The sequence below is a fragment of the Nycticebus coucang genome, chromosome 22 (genome assembly GCF_027406575.1).
Source record: "Nycticebus coucang isolate mNycCou1 chromosome 22, mNycCou1.pri, whole genome shotgun sequence".
Lineage (NCBI taxonomy): Eukaryota > Metazoa > Chordata > Mammalia > Primates > Lorisidae > Nycticebus > Nycticebus coucang.
In genome coordinates this window covers 26,657,386-26,682,918 of record NC_069801.1, presented here as the reverse complement: position 1 = coordinate 26,682,918, position 25,533 = coordinate 26,657,386, and the positions used below count along the sequence as shown (strand labels likewise).

Below are 25,533 nucleotides of genomic sequence, written 5' to 3'. Positions count from 1 at the left end.
TGTCTCCTGCAGGTACTTAGGAGACAGACCCTATAGGACTCGGTGGTGGTAGAACTGTGACGGGTGGCAAGTGTTGGCGGAGCGCGGGAGGTGCGGGGACAGAGACAGGATACTCCCGCACGCCGCAGTGGTCAAGGCTGGACTCTTCATCACCATGAGATGCCGGAGCCAGCTGCGGCCTGCACCCCCATCGCCACCCTGTGTGTATTTCAGAGGGAGCTGAAGGAGCAGCTTCAGGGCCTTCAGGACAGCGAGCGGGAGCACACGGAGGCGCTACAGCTGCTCAAGCGACAGCTGGCGGAGACCAAGGTGAGGCTGGTGCAGTGCTGGTGCGGACCCACAGGCGAGGGGCGGGGCCAGTCTGGGAAGAAGGCGGGGCTTAGAGAGGCCGTGGGTGGGGCTTCCGTGTAGGTTAATGGGGCAGGATCCATCCTTAGAGGACTGAGGGCAGAGGTTTGGGCTGCTCCCTGGGTTCAAGATGGGACCACTTCTTCCTTTCCACGTTGGGTGGAAGTTAGGCTGGGACCAGGGCCTCTCCAGCAAACCCTGGCGTCCTGAAGAGCTGGGAGAATGTACCCAGTCTCTTTTTCCTCTCCCCAAATTAAAAACGCCCCTTGTGGGAGGAGCCAACCCTAATCCTGTGCCACCGAAGCCCTTCTGATAGTTTGTGGCCCAGCTTGTATCATCTCATCGTAGGCCCAATTCACGAACAGTAGGGGTAGACTCTGCAGTCTGGCTACGATGGTTTCTGGGCATTTTCGTTGCCTTGAGAGGAAGGAAGGATGTGGTTTCTGTTCCTGCTACTAACTCACTGTGTGACTTCAGATGAATTGCATATTTTTCTGGGCCCCTAGTCTTCCCATCTGTACAGTGGAGACTTCAGGGTTGGTGGGAGTGTGACAGAGTCCTCACTGCACAGAGCGGCTCTGTGGACCCTGAAGTCCAGGGTGACACCAAGCTGGCTCATTCCTTTAGCAGGAGCTGGAGTAGAGCTTCAGGAATGCTCAGGGCACCCGGAGGTCATCCTGGGGCTTAGAGAGGCCACTGGAAACCCAGATCTGTGCCCCAGCTTGGCCACCAACCTGCTCTGGGGTCTCAGGAAGGTCATGACAAACATTTCTTCACAGAACATTCCAGAGTGCCTCTGGGCAGGACCCTCAGTGGGTGGCAGATGAGAAACAGCCACAGGACTCTGGCTTAACTGCTTCCCACAGCCTCAATTTCCCCATCTGTCTGGTGATTCTGTACCTCTCAGGTGATGAGAAGCAAATGGAAGCTTCCATCTGGATGAGAGGGGAATTGGAATATTGGGGTCTGTTTCTTCTCCCCAGAAGCATTCTCTTCTCTCTCCACCCCCCATTGTTTTTCTCCACTGACCTCTTCCTCCCCCGCTTTCCTGTCCATCTGTCTGCCTCTGGGGGGTCCTATGGGGCCACCTCCTCCTCCAGTTCCCTCAGCCCCGCTTCCTGTCTGGACTGGGATGTTTATACAAGAAATGCCTATGGATGCTTTGGAGGTCATATTTCACCTGGTGCCTGACTCCGCTTTCTTAAGGCGCCTGCTCCTCCAATGGCCCGGCCTGAGGGCCTTTCTGATCTCCCTCTGATGGCCCTATGTTTTCCTTGGTTTGCCCTAGTGACACATTCTTGGCAGGGTATTTTTCTGAAAGGGCCCCAGCTCCTCCAGGCCCCAGGGTGTTCCAAGGGCTGTGGTGGGCTGGTGTGGAGGCTGCTTCACTGAGGGGGGTTTCCCTAGAAGGAAGGAGAGTAGATGAGGCACAGCAGTTGAACAGAACCTTTCTCTGCACTGAGGGTTGTGTTTTCCCATCATTGTCTTACTGAACCCCGCAGAATGTCACCTCCGCAACAATAGGATTCCCTAAAATCTAGCACAGTGTCTGGCACGCAATAAGTATTTGTAGAACAAAATAGTGAAAAGGAAAAAAAATCATTTTGAAAAGGAACTCATATTATCCCAATTTTATCAACATGGAAACTGAGGCACAGAGAGGTTGAAGAGCCAGCCTGAAGCTCCACAGCTAGTAAGTGGCAAATTGGGAGCTTACTATCCAGTTCTGTCAGTCTTGTACCTGGATGTCCCCCGAATGTTCCCAGCAAGAGCTATGACTTTGTGGTCAGCGGGCCCAATAGGCCATCAGAACCCATTCAAGGCATGCTTGAGGCTCCTAGGGTGGCTGTAACTCTGATGTTCCATTTCTGAGCTGCCCTCTCCTGCCTCAGCCTCTTTCCCTACTCATTGTCTATCGTCCTGGATACACTGAACATCCAGCCTGAAAAGAAGATGGAGCTCGCACTCAGCTCTGTAGCCCAATCTTGGGTGGGACCCTTCCCTCCTTCCCTCCTTCCCTCCCTTGTCCATCAAGAAGCTCCTGGCTGCTAGTCTTGTGCTAGGCCCTGGGACAGGCCTAGCTAAGGAAGATATCATTCCCACTCACCAGCCAGGGAGACATAAAATGTGGGACAGTGTATTAAGAGTATTTATAAAAGGGCTAGGCGCCTGTGGCTCAAGCAGCTAAGGTGCCAGCCACATACACCTGAGCTGGCGGGTTCGATTCCAGCCCAGGCCCACCAAACAACAATGAAGGCTACAACCAATTAGCTGGGCCTTGTGGCGGGCGCCTGTAGTCCCACCTACTTGGGAGGCGGAGGCAAGAAATTGCTTGAGCCCAGGAGTTGGAGGTTGCTGTGAGCTGTGATGCCACATCACTCTACCCAGGGCAACAGCTTGAGGGCTCTGTCTCAAAAAAAAAAAATAATAATAATATTTACAAAAGACTCTAGGAACATCTAACTGCCTGAAAAAGTTAGAGAAGGTAGCTTTCAAGCTGGGTCTTGCAGGATGAGTGGGAGTTTACCAGGCGAGGTCATTCTAGACAGGTGGAATTGTAATGCAGTAGCTCTAGGGAGTTAAACTAGAATCATGTAGAAAAAGGCCTTGAATGCCAGGCTGAGGAATTATCATTTTATAGTCATCAAGGAGCTGTGGAATGTTCCTAAACATGGAGTTGGCTGTGATCCAGCCTGCACTTTGGAAGATCACTCTGGAGGTGAATTTGTTGGCAAAAACAGGAGTTGATTTGGGGACCAAGTGAGTTGAAGGGAACTTCGAGGACCTACGATGACATGGGGAGATAGCTGGGAACTGGTGTGGCACTCCAGAGACGTGCAAGGCAGCTGTACAGACTTGGCAGCCATCCTCAGAGCAGTGGGAGTTGAAGATAGGGGAAGCGTGAAGGGTGAGAGTGGAAGGATCTGGCCTGGATGAGCCAAGAGGGACATAGGTGGCAGAGAGGCAGCAGCCGCAGAGATGGGAGGCAAAGCAGAGGGTGGCCAGTGGCCATGCTGCTGCAGAGTGGCCTGGAAGGAACCACAGTGGTGGCTGTGAGGCCTGGAGGCCTTTGGAGGGCAGCTGTAGGTGGCATGGGGAGGACAGACCCATCTTCCCCATCAGCAATGTGTCATTCTGGAGCCTCAGCCCTTTCCGTGTGAGAGCTGGGGAGGCCACTGCAGCCTCCCCTCCGCCGCCTCTTTGTCTGCCTGGCGTCCTGGGTGGGCATGCGCGGGAAGGCTGGCTCTCTGCCAGCAGTTCTTCCTGCAGGCCAGCAGCCGTGTGGGGAGGGAACAGGCCCTAATTGAGCCTTTGTCAAGCCTCCCTCAGAGCTCTGGGCACTGAACACAGTGGGGTTTCTGACTCCATGAACTCCCAGCCAGAATCCCACAAAGTAAAATTGCAGAGGCAGGCCCCACATGCTGCTGCAGCCAATGTCGTCCTGACTCTACTCACGCTGTTCCCTCTGCCTGCTTCACCAGCCCCAGCTGACATCCTGCCCATCCATCCCTCGGCCGCCAGCTCAGAAGCCATCTCTCAATGAAATCTTCTAGGACATGCCATTAGACTTGAACTCTTCAATAAGCAGGCCCTTTCTCTGCCCCTTAGACTGTGTCTCACATTTTGTGAACATTCCCTATTTCATCTTCACCACAAACCTGCAATGTCGTTTTTGTTACCTCTTTCACAGATAAGAAAACTAAAGTTCATAGATCTTAGGCAACTGAGGTTTCCACAGCTAGAAACCGAAGGCTAGGACCCTTGCCCCGGCTGAGAGGCACAGAACCTGTGCCCTTCACCACTTCACCCCTTCCTGGCCTCACAGTGCCTTTGGGGACAGAGAGAATCATGTAAGTCCACACTTACCTCTTCGGTCATGGCCCTAACACCATGTTCCTTAGCCAGAAAGTCTCAGGGCTAACAGGACAGGGTGAATGACCACCAAGGTTTCCCCAGCATGTTGCACATTTTAAAGCTCCTTGACATCCGTGATTTTCTTGTCATCTTCCCTAGAGCCCCATGAGTGATTTTTTTAAAAGAAAGATTTTACTACATTCCAGACTGAACTCAGTATCTTATCCCTGCCCCTACCTCTCACCCCAGCTCCCCTATCTCTCCTACCCCCATGCCAGAAATCTGGCCATTATCCTCAGCTCCTTTCTCTCCTGCAGCCAATTTGCAGCCAGAGTCAAAGAGGCTGCCCGTAGATGTCTTTCAATGTCACTCACCATCCCAGCCACTCCCCTAGTTCAAGCCTCATTGTTCTTGCCTGGACCATTTTGTCAGCCTTCTAAGGGGCCTCATAGAGCTGTTTGCTGTCCCTAGCCATGCCAATCCTTCTAGACCCTCATGTCTTTGCACATGCCACCAAGCATGCCCTTTCCCGCTCTTTCCTCTCTGCCCATCAAGGTTCTCAGTTTTCTCCTCTCACCCACAGAACACCCCATCAGTGCCTTCCCCCTTCTCAACACCATCATAACCCCTGATGACTGTCCCCCACAGTCTTCCACCAAGAGCCTGCGGACCACCATCGGCGAAGCCTTCGAGCGCCTGCACCGGCTGCTGCGTGAGAGGCAGAAGGCCATGCTGGAGGAGCTAGAGGCAGACACAGCCCGCACTCTGACTGACATCGAGCAGAAAGTCCAGCGCTACAGCCAGCAGCTACGCAAGGTGCAGGAGGGGGCGCAGATCCTGCAGGAGCGGCTGGCCGAAACCGACCGCCACATCTTCCTGGCTGGGGTGGCCTCCCTGTCCGAGCGGTAAGTGCTCCCTGCCCGGGATCTTCCCCAGGTGGGTGTCCCCTCCCTGACCTGTGCAGAGTGGTGGGAGTGGAGGTAGACAAGGTCATTAGCAGAGAATTCATTTAGATCTTTGTCAAATATTTATGGGACTTCTGCTGTGACCCAGAACTTAAGCTAAAGGCTTCATGTATTTATGTGTAACATATTATGTGTATATTACCGATCATGAGTGATATTTATAATACAATCATATAGTGTCTTGTCTGTATTATAAATATATTTTATATTCATTTATATTATGTTATTATAATATTGATATTGCCTATTATTATATAGAAGCTTTATATTACAGGCCAGATGCAGTGGCTCATACCTATAATCCTAGCACAGGAGTTTTGAGACCAGCCTGAACAGGAGTGAGACCCTGTCTCTACTAAAAATAGAAAAACTAGCTGGGTGTTGTGGCTGGTGCCTGTAGCCTCAGCTACTCAGAGGCTGAGGCAGGAGGATTTCTTAAGCCCAAGAGTTTGAGGTTGCTGTGAGCTATGACACCACGGCACTCTACCCCAGGTAACAGAGTGAGACTCTATCTCAATTAAAACAAACAAACAAAAAAGCTTTACAAGACACAATTATAAAAGGGACTTTACCTAACAAATGCAATCAATATAACCTGATTTCTTGTACCCTCAATGAATCCCCAACAATTAAAAAAAATAAAAAAATAAACAAAGTTTTATATTACTACAGCCCTCTCAGCCCCCTTGGAATGACAGGAGTGCTTACCTCTGTCATCCCCATATCACACATGTAGAAACTGAGGCTCAGAGATGCTAGATCAGTTGGCCAAGGCCTCTCATCTAGGAAGTGGTGGGGCCAGGATTCAAGCCTGGTTTCTCTGGCCCCAAGGCCTCCCTTAGTAAGAGTAACACTTAGTCATCAGTTTGTTGATGATCCACACTAATCGCAAACATCGTGAATTTGATGTTGACCTTGAGCCAATCACCATGCTAAGCAGTTTATGTAGGTTATGCCACGTAGTCCTCACAACAAGCCTAGAAAGTTGGTGCTTGTGTGGCATTTGAAAGATGAAAAAACCGAGGGTAATAGCTGGCAAGATTAGAAGCGGCACAAGCAGGTACTTGAATCTGAGTCCTGCAGACTTCTTACTCATGACCTTGCCGGATATCAGCAGCCCTGAAAGTGACTCAGGGCCCAAGGCATTGGGGCAGAAATCTAGTTCCTGGTACAACCTTCTCTCCTGCTCTCTTTCCAGACTCAAGGGGAAAATCCATGAGACCAACCTCACCTACGAAGACTTCCCAACCTCCAAGTATACGGGCCCCCTGCAGTACACTATCTGGAAGTCCCTTTTCCAGGACATCCACCCAGGTAAGCATGGACTGTCATAGGCCAGAGCTAGGTGAGGCATGGCCCACCCCAGCCCTGCCCCCTGCCCCAAACATGGCAGGACGGCATGGAGAAGTGAGCAGTGTGCCCTGCTGAGCACCTGCTGTGTTCCAGGGTCTATGCTAGGCACCTGCACATTCAGCCCAGTGAATTCTTATAAAACTCCATGAGGTTGGTTCCATTACTGTACCCACTCTCCAGATGAGACTGAGGCCCTAGGCACTTCACTGGCTCACTCTCTAGGTACAGCATATACGCACATATAAGCACCTACCTCATACAGGCATGATTCTATGTGTTGGAGAGACAGCAGTGAACAAAACGGGAAAAAAAAATCCCTGCCCTCAAGAATCTTACACGCTAGGGTGTGAAAAAGAAAGTAAACAAAAGTACACAAGTAAACTCCAGAGCGCATTAGATACTGAGAAAGGACGAGGAAAGGGAGCCAAGGGAGCTTGATACGGGACAGAGATTTTATTTTTTTTTTGGTTTTTTTTTCTATTTTTATTTTATTTATTTATTTATTTATTAAATCATAGCTGTGTACATTGATATGATCATGGGGCATCATTCACTAGCTTCACAGACCGTTTACCAAGTTTCACATATACCCTTGTAAGATGCACCGCTGGTGTAATCCCACCAATCCCCTTCCCTCTACCCACCTCCTCCCTCCCTCCCCTCCCTTTCCCCCTTCCCCCTATTCTTAGGTTGTAACTGGGTTATAGCTTTCATGTGAAAACCCTAAATTAGTCTCATAGTAGGGCTGAGTACATTGGGTACTTTCTCTTCCATTCTTGAGATACTTTACTAAGAAGAATATGTTCCAGCTCCATCCATGTAAACATGAAAGAGGTAAAGTCTCCATCTTTCTTTAAGGCTGCATAATATTCCATGGTGTACATATACCACAATTTATTAATCCATTTATGGATCGATGGGCACCTGGGCTTCTTCCATGACTTAGCAATTATGAATTGGGCTGCAATAAACATTCTGGTACAAATATCTTTGTTATGATGTGCTTTTTGGTCTTCTGGGTATATGCCCAGTAGAGGAATTACAGGATTGAATGGCAGATCTATTTTTAGATCTCTAAGTGTTCTCCATATCTCTTTCCAAAAGGAATGTATTAATTTGCATTCCCACCAGCAGTGCAAAAGTGTTCCCTTTTCTCCACATCCGCACCAACGTCTCTGGTCTTGGGATTTTGTGATATAGGCTAGTCTCACTGGAGTTAGATGGTATCTCAAAGTAGTTTTGATTTGCATTTCTCTAATGATTAAAGATGATGAACATTTTTTCATATGTCTGGGGGCCGTGTGCCTGTCTTCTTCAGAGAAGTTTCTCTTCAAATCCCTTGCCCAGCCTGCGATGGGATCCCTTGTTCTATTCTTGCTAATGCATTTGAGTTCTCTGTGGATTCTGGTTATTAAACCTTTGTTGGAGACATAACCTGCAAATATCTTCTCCCATTCTGAGGGCTGTTTGCTTGCTTTACTTACTGTGTTCTTGGCTGTGCAGAAGCTTTTTAGTTTGATCAAGTCCCAGTAGTGTATTTTTGAAGCTGCTTCAATTGCCTGGGGGGTCCTCCTCATAAAATACTCGCCCAGCCCGATTTCTTCAAGGGTTTTCCCTGCACTCTCCTCTAGTATTTTTATAGTTTCATGTCTTAAGTTTAAATCTTTGATCCAGTGAGAGTCTATCTTAGTTAATGGTGAAAGGTGTGGGTCCACTTTCAGTCTTTTACAGGTTGCCAGCCAGTTCACCAAGCACCATTTGTTAAATAGGGAATCTTTTCCCCACTGAATGTTTTTAATTGGCTTGTCAAAGATTAAATAACGGTAAGTAGCTGGATTCATCTCTTGATTCTCTATTCTATTCCAGACATCTACCTCTCTGTTTTTGTGCCAATACCATGCTGTTTTGATCACTATTGATTTGTCGTATAGTCTGAGGTGTGGTAGCGTAATTCCTCCTGCTTTGTTTTTATTTCTGAGTAATGTCTTGGCTATTTGAGGTTTTTTCTGATTCCATATAAAACGAAGTATTGTTTTTTCCAGATCTTTAAAGTATGACAGTGGAGCTTTAATAGGGATTGCATTGAAATTATATATTGCTTTGGGTAGTATAGACATTTTAACTATGTTGATTCTTCCCAGCCATGAGCATGGTATGTTTTTCCATTTGTTTTCCAATATTTTCAGCTATTTCTTTTCTTAGAGTTTCATAGTTCTCTTTATAGAGATCTTTCACATCCTTTGTTAGATAAATTCCCAAATATTTCATCTTCTTTGGCACTACTGTGAATGGGATAGAGTCCTTAACTGTTTTTTCAACTTGACTATTGTTGTTATATATAATTAGGCTACCGATTTATGAATGTTGATTTTGTAACCTGAGACGCTGCTGTATTCCTTGATCACTTCTAAGAGTTTTGTAGTAGAGACCCTAGTGTTTTCCAGATATACTATCATATCATCCGCGAAGAGTGAAAGTTTGATCTCTTCTGACCCTATATGGATACCCTTGATCGCCTTTTCTTCCCTAATTGCAGTGGCTAAAACTTCCATTACAATGTTAAAAAGCAATGGAGACAATGGACAGCCTTGTCTGGTTCGTGATTGAGTGGGAATGATTCCAATTTAACTCCATTCAATATGATATTGGCTGTGGGTTTGCTGTAGATGGTCTCTATCAGTTTAAGAAATGTCCCTTCTATACCGATTTTCTTAAGTGTTCTGATCATGAAGGGATGCTGGATATTATCAAAAGCTTTTTCTGCATCGATTGAGAGAATCATATGGTCTTTGTTTTTTAATTTGTTTATGTGCTGGATTACATTTATAGATTTACGTATATTGAACCAGCCTTGAGATCCTGGGATAAAACCGACTTGGTCATGATGTATAATTTGTTTGATGTGTTGCTGGATTCTGTTTGTTAGGATCTTGTTGAATATTTTTGCATCTATATTCATTAGTGATATCGGTCTATAATTTTCTTTTCTTGTTGGGTCTTTCCCTGGTTTGGGGATCAGGGTGATGTTTGCTTCATAGAACGTGTTGGGTAGTCTTCCTTCTTTTTCTACCTTTTGGAACAGGTTAAATAATATAGGTACTAATTCCTCTTTAAAGGTTTGGTAGAATTCAGACGTGAAACCATCTGGTCCCGGGCTTTTCTTTTTAGGGAGGTTTTGTATGGTTGATTCTATTTCCGAACTTGATATGGGCCTGTTCAACATTTCCACTTGATTCTGGCTAAGTCTTGGAAGGTGACGTGCTTCCAAGTATTGGTCAATTTCCTTCAGATTTTCATATTTCTGAGAATAAAGTTTCTTGTAATATTCATTAAGGATTTTTTGGATTTCTGAGGAGTCTGTTGTTATTTCGTCTTTGTTGTTTCTGATTGATGAGATTAGAGATTTTACTCTTTTTTTCCTGATTAGGTTGGCCAAAGGTTTATCTATTTTATTGACCTTTTCGAAAAACCAGCTTTTTGATTTATTGATCTGTTGTATTATTCTTTTGTTTTCAATTTCATTTAATTCTGCTCTAATTTTGGTTATTTCTTTTCTTCTACTGGGTTTGGGGTTGGAATATTCTTCCTTTTCCAGTTGCTTGAGATGTCCCATTAAGTTGTTAACTTCCTCTCTTTCCGTTCTCTTGAGGAAGGCTTGCAGTGCTATAAATTTCCCTCTTAGAACTGCCTTTGCGATGTCCCAGAGGTTCTGATAGTTCGTGTCTTCATTGTTGTTTTGTTCCAAAAAATTGGCGATTTCTTTCTTAATCTCATCTCTGACCCAGCTATCATTCAGCATAAGGTTATTTAACTTCCATGTTTTTGTATGAGTATGCAGATTCCTGTTGTTACTCAGCTCAAGTTTTATTCCATGGTGGTCCGAGAAGATGCATGGAATAATTTCTATTCCTTTAAATTTACTGAGGTTAGACTTGTGACCTAAGATGTGATCGATTTTGGAGTAAGTTCCATGGGCTGATGAGAAGTATGTGTATTCAGTTTTGTTGGGATGAAATGTTCTGTAGATGTCTGCTGAATCCAAATGTTGGATGGTTAGGTTTAAATCTAAGATTTCTTTGCTCAGCTTTTTGTTGGAGGATTGATCCAACACTGCCAAAGGAGTGTTGAAATCTCCGACGATTGTGGAGCTGGAGGAAATCAAGTTGCTCATGTCTGTTAAGAGTTTCTCTTATAAATTGAGGTGCATTCTGGTTGGGTGCATAGATATTAATAATTGAGATCTCATCATAGTGAGTATTACCCTTAACAAATATGAAGTGACCATTCTTGTCCTTCCTTACTTTTGTTGGTTTAAAGCCTTTGTATCTGCAAATAAAATTGCAACACCTGCTTTTTTCTGATTACCATTTGCCTGAAATATGGATGACCATCCTTTCACCCTGAGTCTGTATTTGTCTTTTAGGTTAAGATGTGACTCTTGTATGCAACAGATATCTGGCCTGAGTTTTTGTATCCAGTCAGCTAACCTATGCCTCTTTAGAGGACAGTTTAAGCTGTTCACATTAATGGAGACTATTGATAAGTGTGGTGAAGCTTTGGGTATTGAGTTTTTCAAAAGTCCAGTGGCCATTTTTAATCCTTTTGCCAGTGTGGAAATTGGAGTTTGATCCGAAGTTTCTGAGTGAGTTTACTTTTGTGGTATAGGATTGGGTTGGTCATTATGGAGGATAGGTCTGAGAATATCCTGAAGAGCTGGTTTGGTTATGGCAAATTTCTTCAACATATGAATGTCATTAAAGTATTTAATTTCTCCATCATAAATGAAACTCAGTTTAGCTGGATACAAGATCTGGGGTTGAAAGTTATTTTTCTTTAGGAGATTAAAAGTTGGTGACCACCCTCTTCTGGCTTGAAAAGTTTCAGCAGAGAGATCTGCAGTCATTCTAATATTCTTGCCTTTGAAGGTAATGGTTTTCTTTCTCCTGGCAGCTTTGAGGATTTTCTCCTTCATATTAACTTTAGTGAAGTTAATTATGATATGCCTTGGGGATGTCTTTTTGGGGTTGAGTCGTGCTGGGGTTCTGAAGCTGTCCGCTATCTGAATTTCAGAATCTCTAGGCATGTCTGGAAAATTCTCTTTCATAATTTCATGCAGAAGGGCCTCTGTACCCAGCGAGGCCACTTCATCTGTTTCTGGAACTCCTAAGATTCGGATATTCGCCTTCTTCGAGTTATCCCAGAGCTCTCTGAGTGAGTGATCCATTTTTGCTCTCCATTTCTCTTCCTCTTTGAGAATTTGGGAGCGTTCAAAGGCTTTATCTTCGATGTCAGAAATCCTTTCTTCTGCTTGCTCCATCATGTTACTGAGGGATTCTACTGTATTTTTCATATCTTTGAGGGCTGGAAATTCTTGCTTCAGTGTGTCTAAGTCTTTGGTGGTTTTGTCTTTAAATTCGTTAAATTCTTGAGACAACTTTTGAATTTCTCCTCGAATTCCTAATTCCACTTTGTTAATCTTGTCTGCAATCCAAATTCTGAATTCGATTTCTGACATCTCAGCCAGTTGTTTATGAATGGGATCTTCAATTGCATCTGCCATATCTTTCCTTGGGGGGGTTGATGTATTCTGGTTATTCATGTTACCAGAGTTTTTCCGCTGATTCCGCCCCATGGTTGTTTTACTCCCTCTGATTTTTTCTCCTGGGGCTTTGTCAAGGGCCCGTACAGTGTTGTGGCCTGAGAAACTGGGGCCCTCTCTGGTGTGGTGGGGCTAAATGGTTCTGCCTTGTTTTCAGCTGGTTTCTGTTCCACCCTAGTGAAACAGATACTTTGGATACTCAGATACTCAGCTGTGGAGAAATATGAGCAATTAAGTCACCCCGCCCCCCACCGGCAAACAATTGGAAAAGAAAAATCAAACCTTCTTACCACCATGCACCTAGGGCACCACCTGATTTGTCCTCAGGTGATTGGTTCAGTTCAAAAATGTCCAAATCAATTGTCTCAGTCTGCACCTGTCTCGGGTGAGCGAGTTTAAGAGGTCTCTGGGAACTGGATCACAGGGGTCTGGTGACTACTCTGGTGTGGCTTGCTCCAGTGCTGTGTGGAGTCAGGAGAAGCCACCCAGCCTATAAATCAGACTGGGAAGGTTGCTGCCTCCTTCCCCACCTTGCACCACTTCACACCCAGTCACTGATAGCCCTGCAGTTGGCTGACCCAGTTGCCTGTAGTGAATCGGTACTCCAGGAGTTTGTACCTGCCTGAATCACAAGGAAGTCTGCCAGGCCGCTGCGCTCTGCCTCTCTCCAGCAGGAGGAGGTGAGGCCTGACAACCTCGGGCGCTAGATGAAGGTTGAGGGGTTTTCACTCAGGTCCAGTCTCACCCCAGATTAATGTTACTGACAGAACAGAACAGAACAACTCTGCGTTTCCCCTGCGGAAGAGAAGCTGAATTGAGTTCCAAATCAGCTTGTCTTTGCTCTTGTATTGTCTATAGGCTGACGATCCCCTGAGGGCTAGGTACGTCTTAGGTTTAGTAAAGGGGACCTCTGGGTCAGCCCCGCCCTGGGAGTTTCCCTGGTTTGCAAGTTTATGTTGCCTCAGGCAAATTCAGAGTCTCTGGTTGCCCAGGGAGACAGGGGGTATGGCTTCAGAATATTCTGTAGTGAGCCGTATTGCTAGCAAAAGAGGGCTGCTGCCTTATGGCTCAGGCAACCGTTGCTCTGGTGTAGCTCCCCTCCGACCAATCGTCCTCTCTCCGCTCTGTACCCCAGAGTCTGCACTGACAGGCTGCAGCCCAGCACTGTCTACACCCCTCGAGCAATTGCCCGAGTCTGGACCCTTGGGGGACAGGCCTCCAGACCTTGGAGCGAGAGCAGAGGGGAGCACGGGGAGCGCTGGAAGCCTGGGGTTGTGGGCAGAGAACACACACAGCTCCACACAGTTTCATGCCTGGCCGTATTATCACCAAAAGACGGCTGTCGCACTGTGCCTCAGGGAACTGCCACTCTGGTGCAGTCCCCTCTCCCCCGACCGGGACTGGCCTCCAGACCCCACTGTGAGCGAAGGAGAGCGCTGGGAGCTCAGAATTCCAGGTAGAGACCATATACAGTTTATACAGTTTTATGCCTGGCAGGAGGACGCCGTGGCACCCCAGTAGGGAAGGTAGGTCCAGTTTTTAGAGGGTCTCTCCCGTGGGGCACTCTGAGCCGTTCTCATGGGAGGGGACTCCCGTCGCTTGGTGATGGATTTTGTACCTTTTGTTTGTATCCTTGTGGTCGCAGCTCGCCTCAGCGGGGTTGACATGCGTTCTACAACCTTCTCTCTTAGTGCAGCTCAAATCCACCAGGTTACTTGCTGAATTTTTGTCCTTTAACTCTCCTTCTGAACGGGAGCCTCTGTGGAAAGCTGGCTTCATTCAGCCATCTTGTCTCCTCCTGGGACAGAGATTTTAGATAGAGGATCCAGGAAGAAGGCACACTGAGAAGGAGCATTAAAGACCTAAAGGAGAGTGCACTATGTAGGTACCTGAGGGAAAAGTGTCCTGGCATGAGAATAGCATGTGCAAAGGCCCTGAGGCAGGGGCATGTCTGGCATGTTTAAGGAATAGCAGGGAGGCCCTGTGTGGCTGACGTGGAATGAGTGAGAAGGCGAGTAGAGATGACGAGGTCAGGAGGCAGCAGTGGCCAGACCGAGGGCCCGTAGGCCACTGTGAGAACTTTGGTTTTGATGAGGAGCAAGATGAGAGCCATTGGAGAGCTGGGGAAGTAGAGTGACAGGAGCTGTCTTAGGTTTTCAGGGGATTCCTCAGGGTAGTAGATTGAGAATAGACTGAAGGGGGTGAAGGGTAGAGGCAGGAAACTGGCTAGGAGAGCACTATCCAGGGAGAAGCAATAGATGTAGGGAGCCAGAGGGTAGGAGTAGAGGTGGTGAGAAGGGGTCAGATTTAGAATATATTTTGAAGGTACAGCCAGCAAAATTTGCTAAGAGACTGGATTTCAGGTGTGAGAAAAAGAAGGCAAGGAACGGCTACAGTGAACAGTATCTGGCTGATGGACACTCTTATAGCCCTGACTCAAGCATTACAAAAATGATCCATGTGAACAAAAACACTTCTACCCCCATAAAATTTTGAAATAAAAAAAAATCTTTTTTTTTTGTTTGTTAGTGAAGGAAAGGAAGATAAGAAGGATTTTGGCCGAGGTGACTGGAAGTCTGTGAGGTTTATGATGCTGATTGGATATCTCAGTGCTGATGTTGAAAGGCGGTTGGGATGACAAGTCCGTAGTACAGGAGAAAGGTCAGGGCCAGTGTCCTTAGCATATGCACAGTATTTAGTGAGCCTGGGTGAGGTCACCTAGGAAGAAGTGTAGATGGAAAAGAGAGAGGGCTGCTCTAAGATCTGAAATGGCCAGCAGTTCTCTTCCAGAAGTCAGGGACAGGAGGGGGGCCAAGCCCAGGAGACTGAGAGGGAGCAGAGGGGCAGGAGGGGAGCTGGGCGTGTCCTGAAAGCTGCGGGGAAGACCCATTTCCAGGAGGAGAGAGTGGTTAATGGTGGCAAAGGCTGTGGAGCCTGTGTGGGAGAACCTAGAATGTTGCTTTTAGCAACACAGAGGGCATGGGCGGCCTTGAGAAGAGCTGTTTTGGTGGTGATAGGGGCAAAAGCCTATTGGAGCCCATTAGGGAGAGAGGGGAGGCAGTGGGTGGAAATGGTGCTTTCAAGTTTTATGTTAAGGCAGTGAATGCGGCAGCAGCAGCTTTTTTTTTTTTTTAGATAGAAAAACTACAGCAGATTAGTGGGCTAATAGAAAGATGCAATAGAGAAGGCAGAGTTGAGGATAAAGGAGAGAGACTTGCAGAAGTGACAGCCTTGACTGCTGCCCACAAGTGGGATCTGCCTCAGGGCTGAAGGACATTCCTCTGCCAGGAGCCCAGGCAGGTAGAGTAAGTGGGCACTGAAGCAAGGGGGGCTGTGGTGAGAACTTGAATTCTCTTCTGCTGGCTGTATCCTCCCCAGGGAGGTAGGTTGTGAGGTGGTCAGCTGAGAAGGGGAGGAGCTGATGGGAGGTTTGCAGAGAGAGGAGATGGTCTGAAACAGATGGAGTTAGCAGGCTCTGGAACTTAGAGGTCAATGCCTTCCCAAAATCACACAGCCCTCAAGGGCAAGCTGACTGGCAACCTTGTGTGTTCCTGAAGCACTTGAAAGGAGAGACAACGGATATAGGAGGGGATTCTCCCTGAGAGGTAGGCACAGTTATTGTATTATTTTTTTGGATGAAGAAATTGCGGCATACTTTTAAGGACTTGTCCTTGATCATGGCCTGTAAATGGTACAGCCAGGATTTAAACCCCAGTGTCAGATCCCAGAGCCTGTATCCTCACCTACTAAGCTAACTGGCTATTCTCTGGCCTCATACATACCAGGAAGGCCAGCTGGGGAGAGTGGCTCAGAGAGGCTCACTGACATCCTAAGGTTACACAGTTCTTTCCACCTGTCTCGATTCATTCTTCTACCCTACAAACATTAACAGTCAGACCCTGACAGTCCAGTGGGACAAGAGTGTGATAAGGGATTTACACCAGGGGAGCCCAGAGGGAGCAACACGAGGTTCGGGACAGGGCAAGAGGAAGGGCAGAGAAGGCACAGAACAGACCATGTTTGAACTGAAGGCTGGGGTAGGGGATGAGAGATCCCAATAAACCTCAGCAGGGAGGACAGGATACTCCCAGCAGGTCAAGGATTGTGCCCTCTGGGTGGGGATGAAGAGGGGCTCAGACAGCCACAGAGCTGAGGGTCCCCTGTGGATGATGAAGGCCTCATTTGATAAGTCACTTCTGATTTCATAGAAGTAATGGACACCTGCTATTTCTCTTAAACCTGGTCTTATGCTCTCATTGACAGGGGGGCCAGAGTGGGTGGTGGCTCGGGGCCGTCCTCCTGGGGTGGGAGTCTCTGTGTGTTCTCAGCCTTGGAGGGACTTCCACACTGGGACCCAGCAGGGAGAGGGTTATAATTCCAGGAGGCAAGGAGTACATTCAACGATCCTCTTCCTTCCCCAGCCACTGACCCAAAGGAGCTCCTCAATCAGGTGGTGGGGGGAACTCTCTTTGTCTCAGCTGCCACCTGCTCCATCCCTCTGTCCAGCTCAGAGAGGCAGTCTAGGCACCTCAACCTGGCATTCAATGTCCTACAAGATCTGGGCCTTTCCAGCATTTCATTCTCTCCTTTGTGTCATACTCAGCTACAGTGAACCATCTTTAGGTCTTAAATGAGCCATATTCTTCCCTCCTCCTCACTTTTTTTTTTTTTTTTTTTTCTCCTCCTCACTTTTGCTGTTCCCTTTGCCTGGATCCCTCTGCTTAATGCTCAATCTTTTTTTTTTTTTTTTTAACTATTTGTACTACAGTTAGAACCAGGAATTTTATTTTATTTATTTATTTTGCAGTTTTTGGCCAGGGCTGGGTTTGAACCCATCACCTCTGGTATATGGGGCCGGCACCCTACTCCTTTGAGCCACAAGTGCCGCCCCATGCTCAATCTTTTTTTTTTAATTAATTAATTAATTAATTAATTTCATAAAATCATAGCTGTGTACATCAATGCAATCATGGGGTACAATGTGCTGGTTTTATATACAATCTGAAATATTTTCATCAAATTGGTTAACATAGCCTTCACAGCACCCTCTTAGTTATTGTGTTAAGACATTTATATTCTCCATTTAGTAAATTTTACATGTACCCTTGTAAGAATGCTCAATCTTTGATGGCCAACTCCTACTCTGCCTTATGGCTTAGTTTATAAACACCTCCTCTGAGAAGTCTTCTTGGATTTCTCCAGAAAGCCCAAGGCTTTCCTGGTCTCAATCTTTTGTGATTATTTTTGTGGCTATCTCTCTCACTGGTCTGTGAGCTCAGACAGGTCAGGGGCCAGGTCTGATTCATCCCCATCAGGCAGCACAGTAAATGTTCATTGATGAAGAAATGAATGAGTCCCTGCTGTTGGAGTGGTACTCAATACATATTTGTCAAGGAAGGAACTTGCTGCACAGCCTTAGACAAGTCACTTCTTTCTCTGAGCCTGTTTCCTCCTCTGTAAAACAGGGATGCTAAAGTCTCCTTCTTGACTCCCTCACAGGTGAGCAGATGGGGGTGGGACCTTGCCCCAGGGCAAGGCTCCTGCCCTCAGCACTATTGAAACCTGAGGCTGGATAATTCCTTGTTAGTGTCTAGAAGCATCCCTGGTCTCCATACACCAGATGTTAGTAGCCACCCTTCTCAGCTGTAACAAACAAAAATGTCTCTGGACATTGCCAAATGTTCCCTGGGGAGCAAAATTGCCCCAGTTGAAAACCACTGCCCCAGAGAAAGCTGCCTACAGGAGAAGGGCTGAAAGAGGGGTAGCTAGTAGCTGAGAGCCAGAGAGCGGAGGCCCCTGGGGAGTTCAGAGAACAGCGACCTGGTTGGCTGGGCCCCTTCCTTTGTCTGTGGGGCCTGTGAAGTCACTCTGGCTCCTCTGCCAGCACCAAAGCCCTTTATGTCCGGATGGGAGGGGTGCCCCCAGAGACCTGGCCCATGGATTCCAGCAGCTTCCTGCCTGCCCCTCCCCTCCGGCTCAGGCTTCCTATTAGGTCACCTGAGAACCCTATCACTCCCCTGCTCTGGAGCTTCCAGCACCATCCACCCTCACCTCCCACCCCACCCTGAGCCTAACTTCAGAAAGCCCTCCTCCGGTGTACTCTCCTACCTACCTGGTCTCAATTCCCCAGCTCCCCAGCTCCCCAGCCAGGCCCGGTAGCCTATTGTCCCAAGGACACCAGACACTGTCCTCCTCCCTCCTACAGCTCCCCTCCTTACCTGAATCCAATCATGTTGAGTCCCAGCACAGTCACTGCCTGGCTGTGTGACCCCGGGCAAAGCATTCCCCTCTCTGAGCCTCAGTTTCCTTGTCTATAAAACAGGGATAGTCACATTTATTTCCCGGGGTAGAGATATTAAAGTATTTTAATTAAATGAGAATTAAAGTATTTATTGGGGACAATAATTCCATGACTTAGTAAGTGTATGATACCTGTTTGTAATTGTTGTTACTATCATGAATCATCAGATGGTTCCTCCGTTTGCTGAATAGACTTTCTGGGACCACAATGAAAAAGATACGATGTGAAAAGACTTCAGCTTAAGTTCCCACTCTGCTTCCCCACTAAGTGGTAATATGAGCAAGCTGCTTAACTCAGAGAGGTCTCCTTGGAGCCTCACTCTCCTCGTCTGGAAAATGAGCATAGTAATTGCTGTTCCCATAAGCTAGTGGGTGAGAGAATGTTTTGTAGACGCCTGCCCCTTGCCCTGAGAGCCTGAGTAGTGGGAGGCATGGCTTTTCCTGTCCTGTCAGGCTTGAATCTACTGTCTCTGAGAACAAAGAAACTACTGGCTGCCACATGAAGGTGCTGAGCTGTGCCCTAGAGGGTTTTCTCTGCTGCTTGGGCCACTTGCAGAGTGTAGCTGGAACACATTTCCTTTTTTTTTTGGCCGGGGCTGGGTTTGAACCTGCTACCTCCAGCATATGGGGCCGGTGCCCTAGCCCTTTGAGCCACAGGCTCCACCCTGGAACACATTTTCTGACGCTTCCACCAGTTCATGGTCCTTCCTGAGTGTCCTTGACATTGAGGTCTCAGAAAGGCTTAAATGGAGGGAGAATACACCTGGAGACCAGACGGCTGCCTCAGTACCTGGCTTTTTGTTTTTATAAAACTCAATATCCTGGGACCTAGAATTGAGCTTCAACCTGTAAAGCAGTGAGCCCCAGGGAACTGCCTTTGTTTTGCTGGGTCTGTTGCCTCTCCTGAGGATAAAGGCTGGATGGAGGGATTGCCTGTGCTTACACAGGGACTGACTTCTCAGAGGGGGAAAGGATGTTGCCATGCCCCCCTCCTGGTCTCCTGGTCTGAAACGTGTTACTCCTGCCAGCCCCAGCTTCAAGGAGGGCAGGAGACAAGGAGGGTGGCCAGGGAGACAGGCTCCTCTGCTAATGAGGAGGTGGAGGGCTGGAGATGGGCCTCAGCCAGGATGCTGGGCTCTGCCCTAGCCTCACCCCCTGGGCTATTCAAGCATCCTAAGAGGCCACACCTCCTGCCTAAGGAGAGTGCTAAGCCCTGCCCCTAGGCCTGCCCCAAGTGATGGGTGCTGACCCCATACAGCACCCTGGGCTTCTACACACAGGAGCTGGCACTCTGTGTGCTCAGGATCTCCCTTGTCCTTTATCCACTCAGCCTCAGAATTGCCCAGAGGCCCCTTGGCTGCTTCCTAGAGTGTCCTCCTGCTCCTTGGTGGCAGTGAAGTGGCCCACCTGGCCCAGCATAGGCTTAGGCTGAGGCTGAGCCCCTCACTCCCTGCTCAGTCCTTTTGCCCTGAGTTTGCCTCGGTTTCTGCCTTTCCTGGTCCATAAGGCCCAGGTCCTCTCTGGCACTCAGAATGGCTACCAGAAGGAACTATTTATAATAAAACATTCCTTAAGCCGATAAGTAGATACTCACGCCTGGACACAGGCCTGCTCTACCCCTTTCCCTCTGCTGTTGACCCGTCCCCCGCCGCAGGGGCAGCTCCCTTGTTTCTGATTAGGTTCTTCTCTCCCTAGCTCTTCCTCCACACCCACACTACACACCCCACACACACCCCAACCCCACCCTGCTGTGGGAATTCCCCGCATTCCGTGGGGCAGGAGCCTTCTGGTTCTGACTTGCGCCCTGTGACCCGTCAACTGCAAGGTGAAGCATCCACCCCCAGACTTGGTATCTGTCTCCTCAGAGGCCCCCTCCTTCATGGCCCTGGACAGACGGTCGTGTTTCCATTGACCCTTCTATTCACAGGGCTAATTGTTTCCATACAGCCTCTGAGTTCTAAGGAGAGGAAAAGCAACGTGGAAAATGCAAAACTAAACTCACTTCTGACAGAGATCATGGAAGGAGCTTGACGCAGGTCAGCAGTCAGCTTTGTCAGGGGTGTAGGAACAGAAGCACGGCTCAGGGACTGGCTATTGCTCCCTGAGAGGGGACAGTCACCACCATTGAGGCATCTTATTTCTGTGTATGTACGCAGCCAACAGAGCTCCGGCCAAGCATAATCCTGTTCCTGACCTACCGGAAAAGGAAAGAGCAGAGGACTAGACACAGAAGTCCTTCCTTCTGAAGAACTGGAGGCCGGCTTCCTTCTTCCCACTTTTCCTCACCTCCATCTTGTTTTCTGGGGTTTTGTTTTGTTTTTTGTTTTTTTTTTTGAGACAGTGTCTCAAGCTATCACCCTGGGTAGAGTGTCGTGGCGTCACAACTCACAGCAACCTCCAACTCTTGGGCTCAAGTGATCCTCATGCCTCCATTTTTCAATTTTTAGTAGAGAAAAGGTCTTGCTTTTACTCAGGCTGGTCTTGAACTCATGAGCTCAAGTTATCCACCCACCTCGGCCTCCCAGACTTGTGCCCTGTGACCCAGAGTGCTATGATTACACGGTGAGCCACCATTCCCGGCCTCACCTCCATCTTGTTCTGGCCTAGAGCTGATTGTCCGGGCCAAGAAGAGCCAATCCTAGGTTCCCCTCCTCCTCTGGCTGGTCATCAGGTCCCTCAGGGAGGAAAGAGGAAGCAGAGGTCTTGACGAGAGAGGTCAAGTGAGATTTTTAGAGCCAGACCTGCTAAGCCGGTGTGGCCATCCTGTGCCACCTGACTGACACAAATGGAGTCGGTTTAACTTGTTTAGTGTTTCCGGATGCCTGCCTCATGCCAGGCCCTATGCTGGGCCCCAGACACACCGGACAGACCTCATTAGATGGTTTACATTCCCTGCCCTCCTGGGGCAGATGAGATAAGGTGTAACGTGAGCACAGAACACTGCTATACCCATGCTGGTGACAGGGCACAAAGTTAAAGAATTTCATAGGCGAGAGTGAGCATATATGCTGGGTGACTGCGAAGGCTTTCCAAGGACCAGCCCTTTGAATCAAGTCTCATGGCTGTGGTTGCAACAAGCAGAAAGGTGGCCTAGGGAAGCGCTGTGAGCGGGGGCTTTTTGTATGGGCCTGAGGAGGGCAGCCATGAGAGGTGGACTGGGGCTAGATTCCAGATGGCCTTGGTTAGTCCCCGCCCAGCCGTATTTGCTTGGTGCCCTGAGACTAGTCATGTTTCCTCTCTGGGTCTCAGTTTCCCAATCTATCAAATGGAAGTGTTGGCCTAGAGTTAGTGTTTTTCAACCTTTACAGACCCACTGTCTACTTTTTATAACAAACAATTTGAAACATCTCAAAGATAATATAACCTTTCACAATTTCAAATATAATCTTTTCTCAATTTCAAGTGTGTACATACACACATGAAGGAAAAGTAGAAGGAAATTATTTATAATAAAACGTTTCTTATGCCGATATGTTGATATGAAGTAGCCAGGGGTTCTTGTTACAGGTCGGCACCATTTCTCCTCACGTGCCTCTGTACAGGTAGAGTGTATCAATCAGTGGTGTCGCCCTCAGAGATGTATTTTCCAAAAAGCGAACAATTCTTTTTTGTGAAGTTCCAAACAAAACTTTCCTCACTTTACATGGTAGCATTCCAAACTATTCAGTGTATATTAAAGCTGCAAAAACTATTTCATGTTCATACATAAAATGGAGTTAGTTTGTAGCTTCAGATCATCATAAAAAAACGATCCGTGCAAATGTCTGGAATATTTGGAAATCCCTGGGGGTGGTGGAGGGGTGGGACAGAAATCCCAGCTACTTGGGAGGCTGAGGCAAGAGGATTTCTTGAGCCTTAGAGTTTGAGGTTGCTGTGAGCTGTGACATCACAGCACTCAACCCCAGGTGACAGACTGAGATTCTGTCTCAAAAAAAAAAACACTATCCTGGCCGGCGCCTGTGGCTCAAAGGAGTAGGGCTTTGGCTTCATATGCTGGAGGTGGCTGGTTCAAAAAAAAAAAAAAGACTATCCTGTACACTTCCTTCCGCATCTTTAGCATACCTGGATCCCTCCCATCATTGAGAGAACCCCAACACCCCCACAAATTTCCAGATCACCTCCTCCAGGCAGTAGCAATTGGATAATCTTTAAGTTCCTTCCCAGCTTGAAAAATCCCTGATTCTGAACCTCATTCTAGTTAACTGAGCGTACATTTGTGAGTGCCCGCTAATGTGCCTTGCCATGGGCATCAATCAGACAGTGAACAAGTTGCGGTGGCCCCTGCTCTCCTGTAGCCAAGTTTAAACCTGGAAGGACCCCAGCCATCAGCCTTCCGTTATACAGAGGAGGAAGAGGCGGCCCAGAGAGGGTGGGCTTGTATTCAGGGTCACACGGCAGGACCTGCCATCAGCGAGGCACTGCCCCCAGGGTGCACAGGCTTCTCTCTCATTTCTGTCCCTCTTCTGCCCGTGTAGTGCCAGCCGCGCTGACCCTGGACCCAGGCACTGCTCACCAGCGCCTGATCCTGTCGGATGACTGCACCATTGTGGCCTACGGCAACCTGCACCCCCAGCCACTGCAGGACTCGCCCAAGCGCTTCGATGTGGAGGTGTCGGTGCTGGGCTCTGAAGCGTTCAGTAGCGGTGTCCACTACTGGGAGGTGGTGGTGGCCGAGAAAACCCAGTGGGTGATCGGGCTGGCGCATGAAGCCGCGAGCCGCAAGGGCAGCATCCAGATCCAGCCCAGCCGCGGCTTCTACTGCATCGTCATGCACGACGGCAACCAGTACAGCGCCTGCACCGAGCCCTGGACGCGGCTCAACGTCCGGGACCGGCTCGACAAGGTGGGCGTCTTCCTGGACTACGACCAGGGCCTGCTCATCTTCTACAACGCCGACGACATGTCCTGGCTGTACACCTTCCGCGAGAAGTTCCCGGGCAAGCTATGCTCCTATTTCAGCCCTGGCCAGAGCCACGCCAACGGCAAGAACGTCCAGCCACTGCGGATCAACACTGTCCGAATCTAGTCCAGGCGCGGGGACCGCACTGCCACCAGCGAGAGCCCCGCGCAGGAGGTGGGAGACTGGGACGCTGGCCCAGGCTGGCCACCCTGAGGCCTCGGGCCAGTTGTTCACCCGGCAGCCTCCTTTTCCCTGTCTGTAAGATGGAGTTTGTGCCCCTTGAATCCTGAACTGTCTTCCAGTGTTGGTGTCCTGGAGCTATGACCTTGGTGGGGATACAGCTTTGGTTCAAGGATGTGACATGGCTTCTCCTCAGGGCAACCCCTGCCTGACCCTCATCCCCATCCTCTCAGGGGCAGGATGAGGGTCTCCCTGTGTCTCTCTCCCGCCTAGCTGCCCTCAGGAAGTGTCACATTTTGGCCAGTGGTGGGCGTCGGGAAGATCCACAGAGCCCTCTCATGCCCCCTGGCCTAAGACCTGCATCTGCCTGAACTAGCAATGGGCCCCTTTACTCTCGGCCCCAACCCACAGTGGACACAGGTGTAGCTGCTCCTAGAGCTGTCTGAGAACCACCCTCTCTAGCCACCCCATCCCAAGAACTTTTCCCATGAATCTGCAAGTCAATGGTGGTGCTGGGCCTGTGGAAGGCAGCCGGTAGTCAGGACCACGTATTGTAGTCACTGTGCCACCACCTCCTGCCCACAGACCTAAGGACAGGATGAGGGGACATCTGAGGATGGTGCAGAGCCCATCGGCCTAAAGCCACCTGCAAAACAATCTTAGTGGGTGATCAAGGTCCCCAGAAGCTCTGGACAGGGGTCCAGCTGGCCCTCTCAGCCAGGCCTCATGACCTCTCAGGGTATGGGAAGGCTTCTGGGAACAGTTATAATTAGAACCGAAGTCCTGGGAGGAACTGTTGGCTGGGACCCTTGTCAGACTTGGCATCCATCTCAGTTAGGATCTTGTTGCAGAAAGCAAGAGCTACATTAGCTGACTTAATTAGACAAGGATTTATTACCTGGTCCCCAGTGGCTTGCAAAATCCTTAGAAGGGCTGGAAGAGCAGACTCTGCTGAATTTCCAAGAACAGCTCCCAGCCACAAATTCATCATGTCTGTTGTGACTGGGAAGGCTGCTCCCATCTGCAGGAAGCCCTTGCATCAAAGATCTGACTGCGGAACTGTGCTCCCTCTGCCCCATCCATGGCAGCAGATAGATGTCCTGGGGCCTGCCTATCTCCCACTTAACTCAGTGCCCAAAGCCAAATCTCTACAAGTGACTCTGTTAGGGGAAACTTGAGTCAGATCCAGAGCCTTGGCTATGATGGAGTCTGGGAAATGTAATTTTCACCTTTCCAGCATCAATCATACAAAAAGGCCCATGAGAAGGAAGGTAGAATGGATGTTTAACAAGCCTATCTGCATTTGTTAACACAGAATCAACTGTGGAAAACTCAGGACAGAGTGGAGAAGCATCAGAGTTTCGAGGTGTCCTGCCCCGTGCCCCGTCCCTGCTTAGAGGCGAGAACCCAAGGAGTGGACAGCAAGACTGAGCCAAATATCTCCCCTGTGGCTTTTCCTTCTAGTCATGGGGCCTCTGAACACACCATCCTGAAGGAGCAAGAAGGGCTGAACTTGGTGATCTCATTCACAACTGCTGCCCACCGGGGCCTCCCTGAGCAAGAAGAACCCTCAGTCCCCACCCTACCCCTTCAACTACCAGAATTTGGACCACCCCAGCAGTATTTTTATTTAAAATGTTTTCCATTTTGTGAGTTATGATCACTTTGTATTAAATTAAAGGTACAGGATATCAGTTGTCATTTCCTTTCATTTTGACAAACACGAAGGCCACCTACTCTGTCCTAGGCAGTGTACACATGTGAGCATAGCTGCCACACAAAGCAGCCCTCCTGGGTGAAAGGTGGTGTGCTCATCTTACAGGGGAGGAGAAATGTGGTTCAGAGAGAGGACATGATGCACCTGGAGTCCCACATCCCACACCGGTAAATGCCACACCATGACTCTGTCCAAATACTTTGCAGCCTGGGAAGACTGTCAGTCTTTGTCTTGGGAACATAAAGAGGGGTACGCATGGGATGGTGGCAAGAGCCAGAACCACAGACGTGGACTCAAGTCCACATTTTATCACTGA

At 48.5% G+C, this 25,533-nt stretch overlaps 1 protein-coding gene across 2 annotated transcripts in view; it reads left to right on the top strand.

Moving 5' to 3' along the window:
- TRIM62 (tripartite motif containing 62) overlaps positions 1–25,186 on the top strand; it is a 38,609-nt gene extending 13,423 nt beyond the window's left edge. The window contains exons 2-6 of one of the 2 annotated variants that reach the window (XR_008376902.1): positions 214–309; positions 4,852–5,108; positions 6,367–6,482; positions 22,896–23,578; positions 24,816–25,186. Coding sequence is in view for 1 of the 2 variants with exons in the window: in XM_053576286.1 (XP_053432261.1) it covers positions 214–309; positions 4,852–5,108; positions 6,367–6,482; positions 22,896–23,446 (1,020 nt within the window). In the remaining variant the exon portion in view is untranslated. Of the gene's footprint in view, positions 1–213; positions 310–4,851; positions 5,109–6,366; positions 6,483–22,895 lie in introns of both variants that reach the window. The other variant, XM_053576286.1, reaches the window with a different exon arrangement.
- Positions 25,187–25,533: the final 347 nt, after the last annotated feature.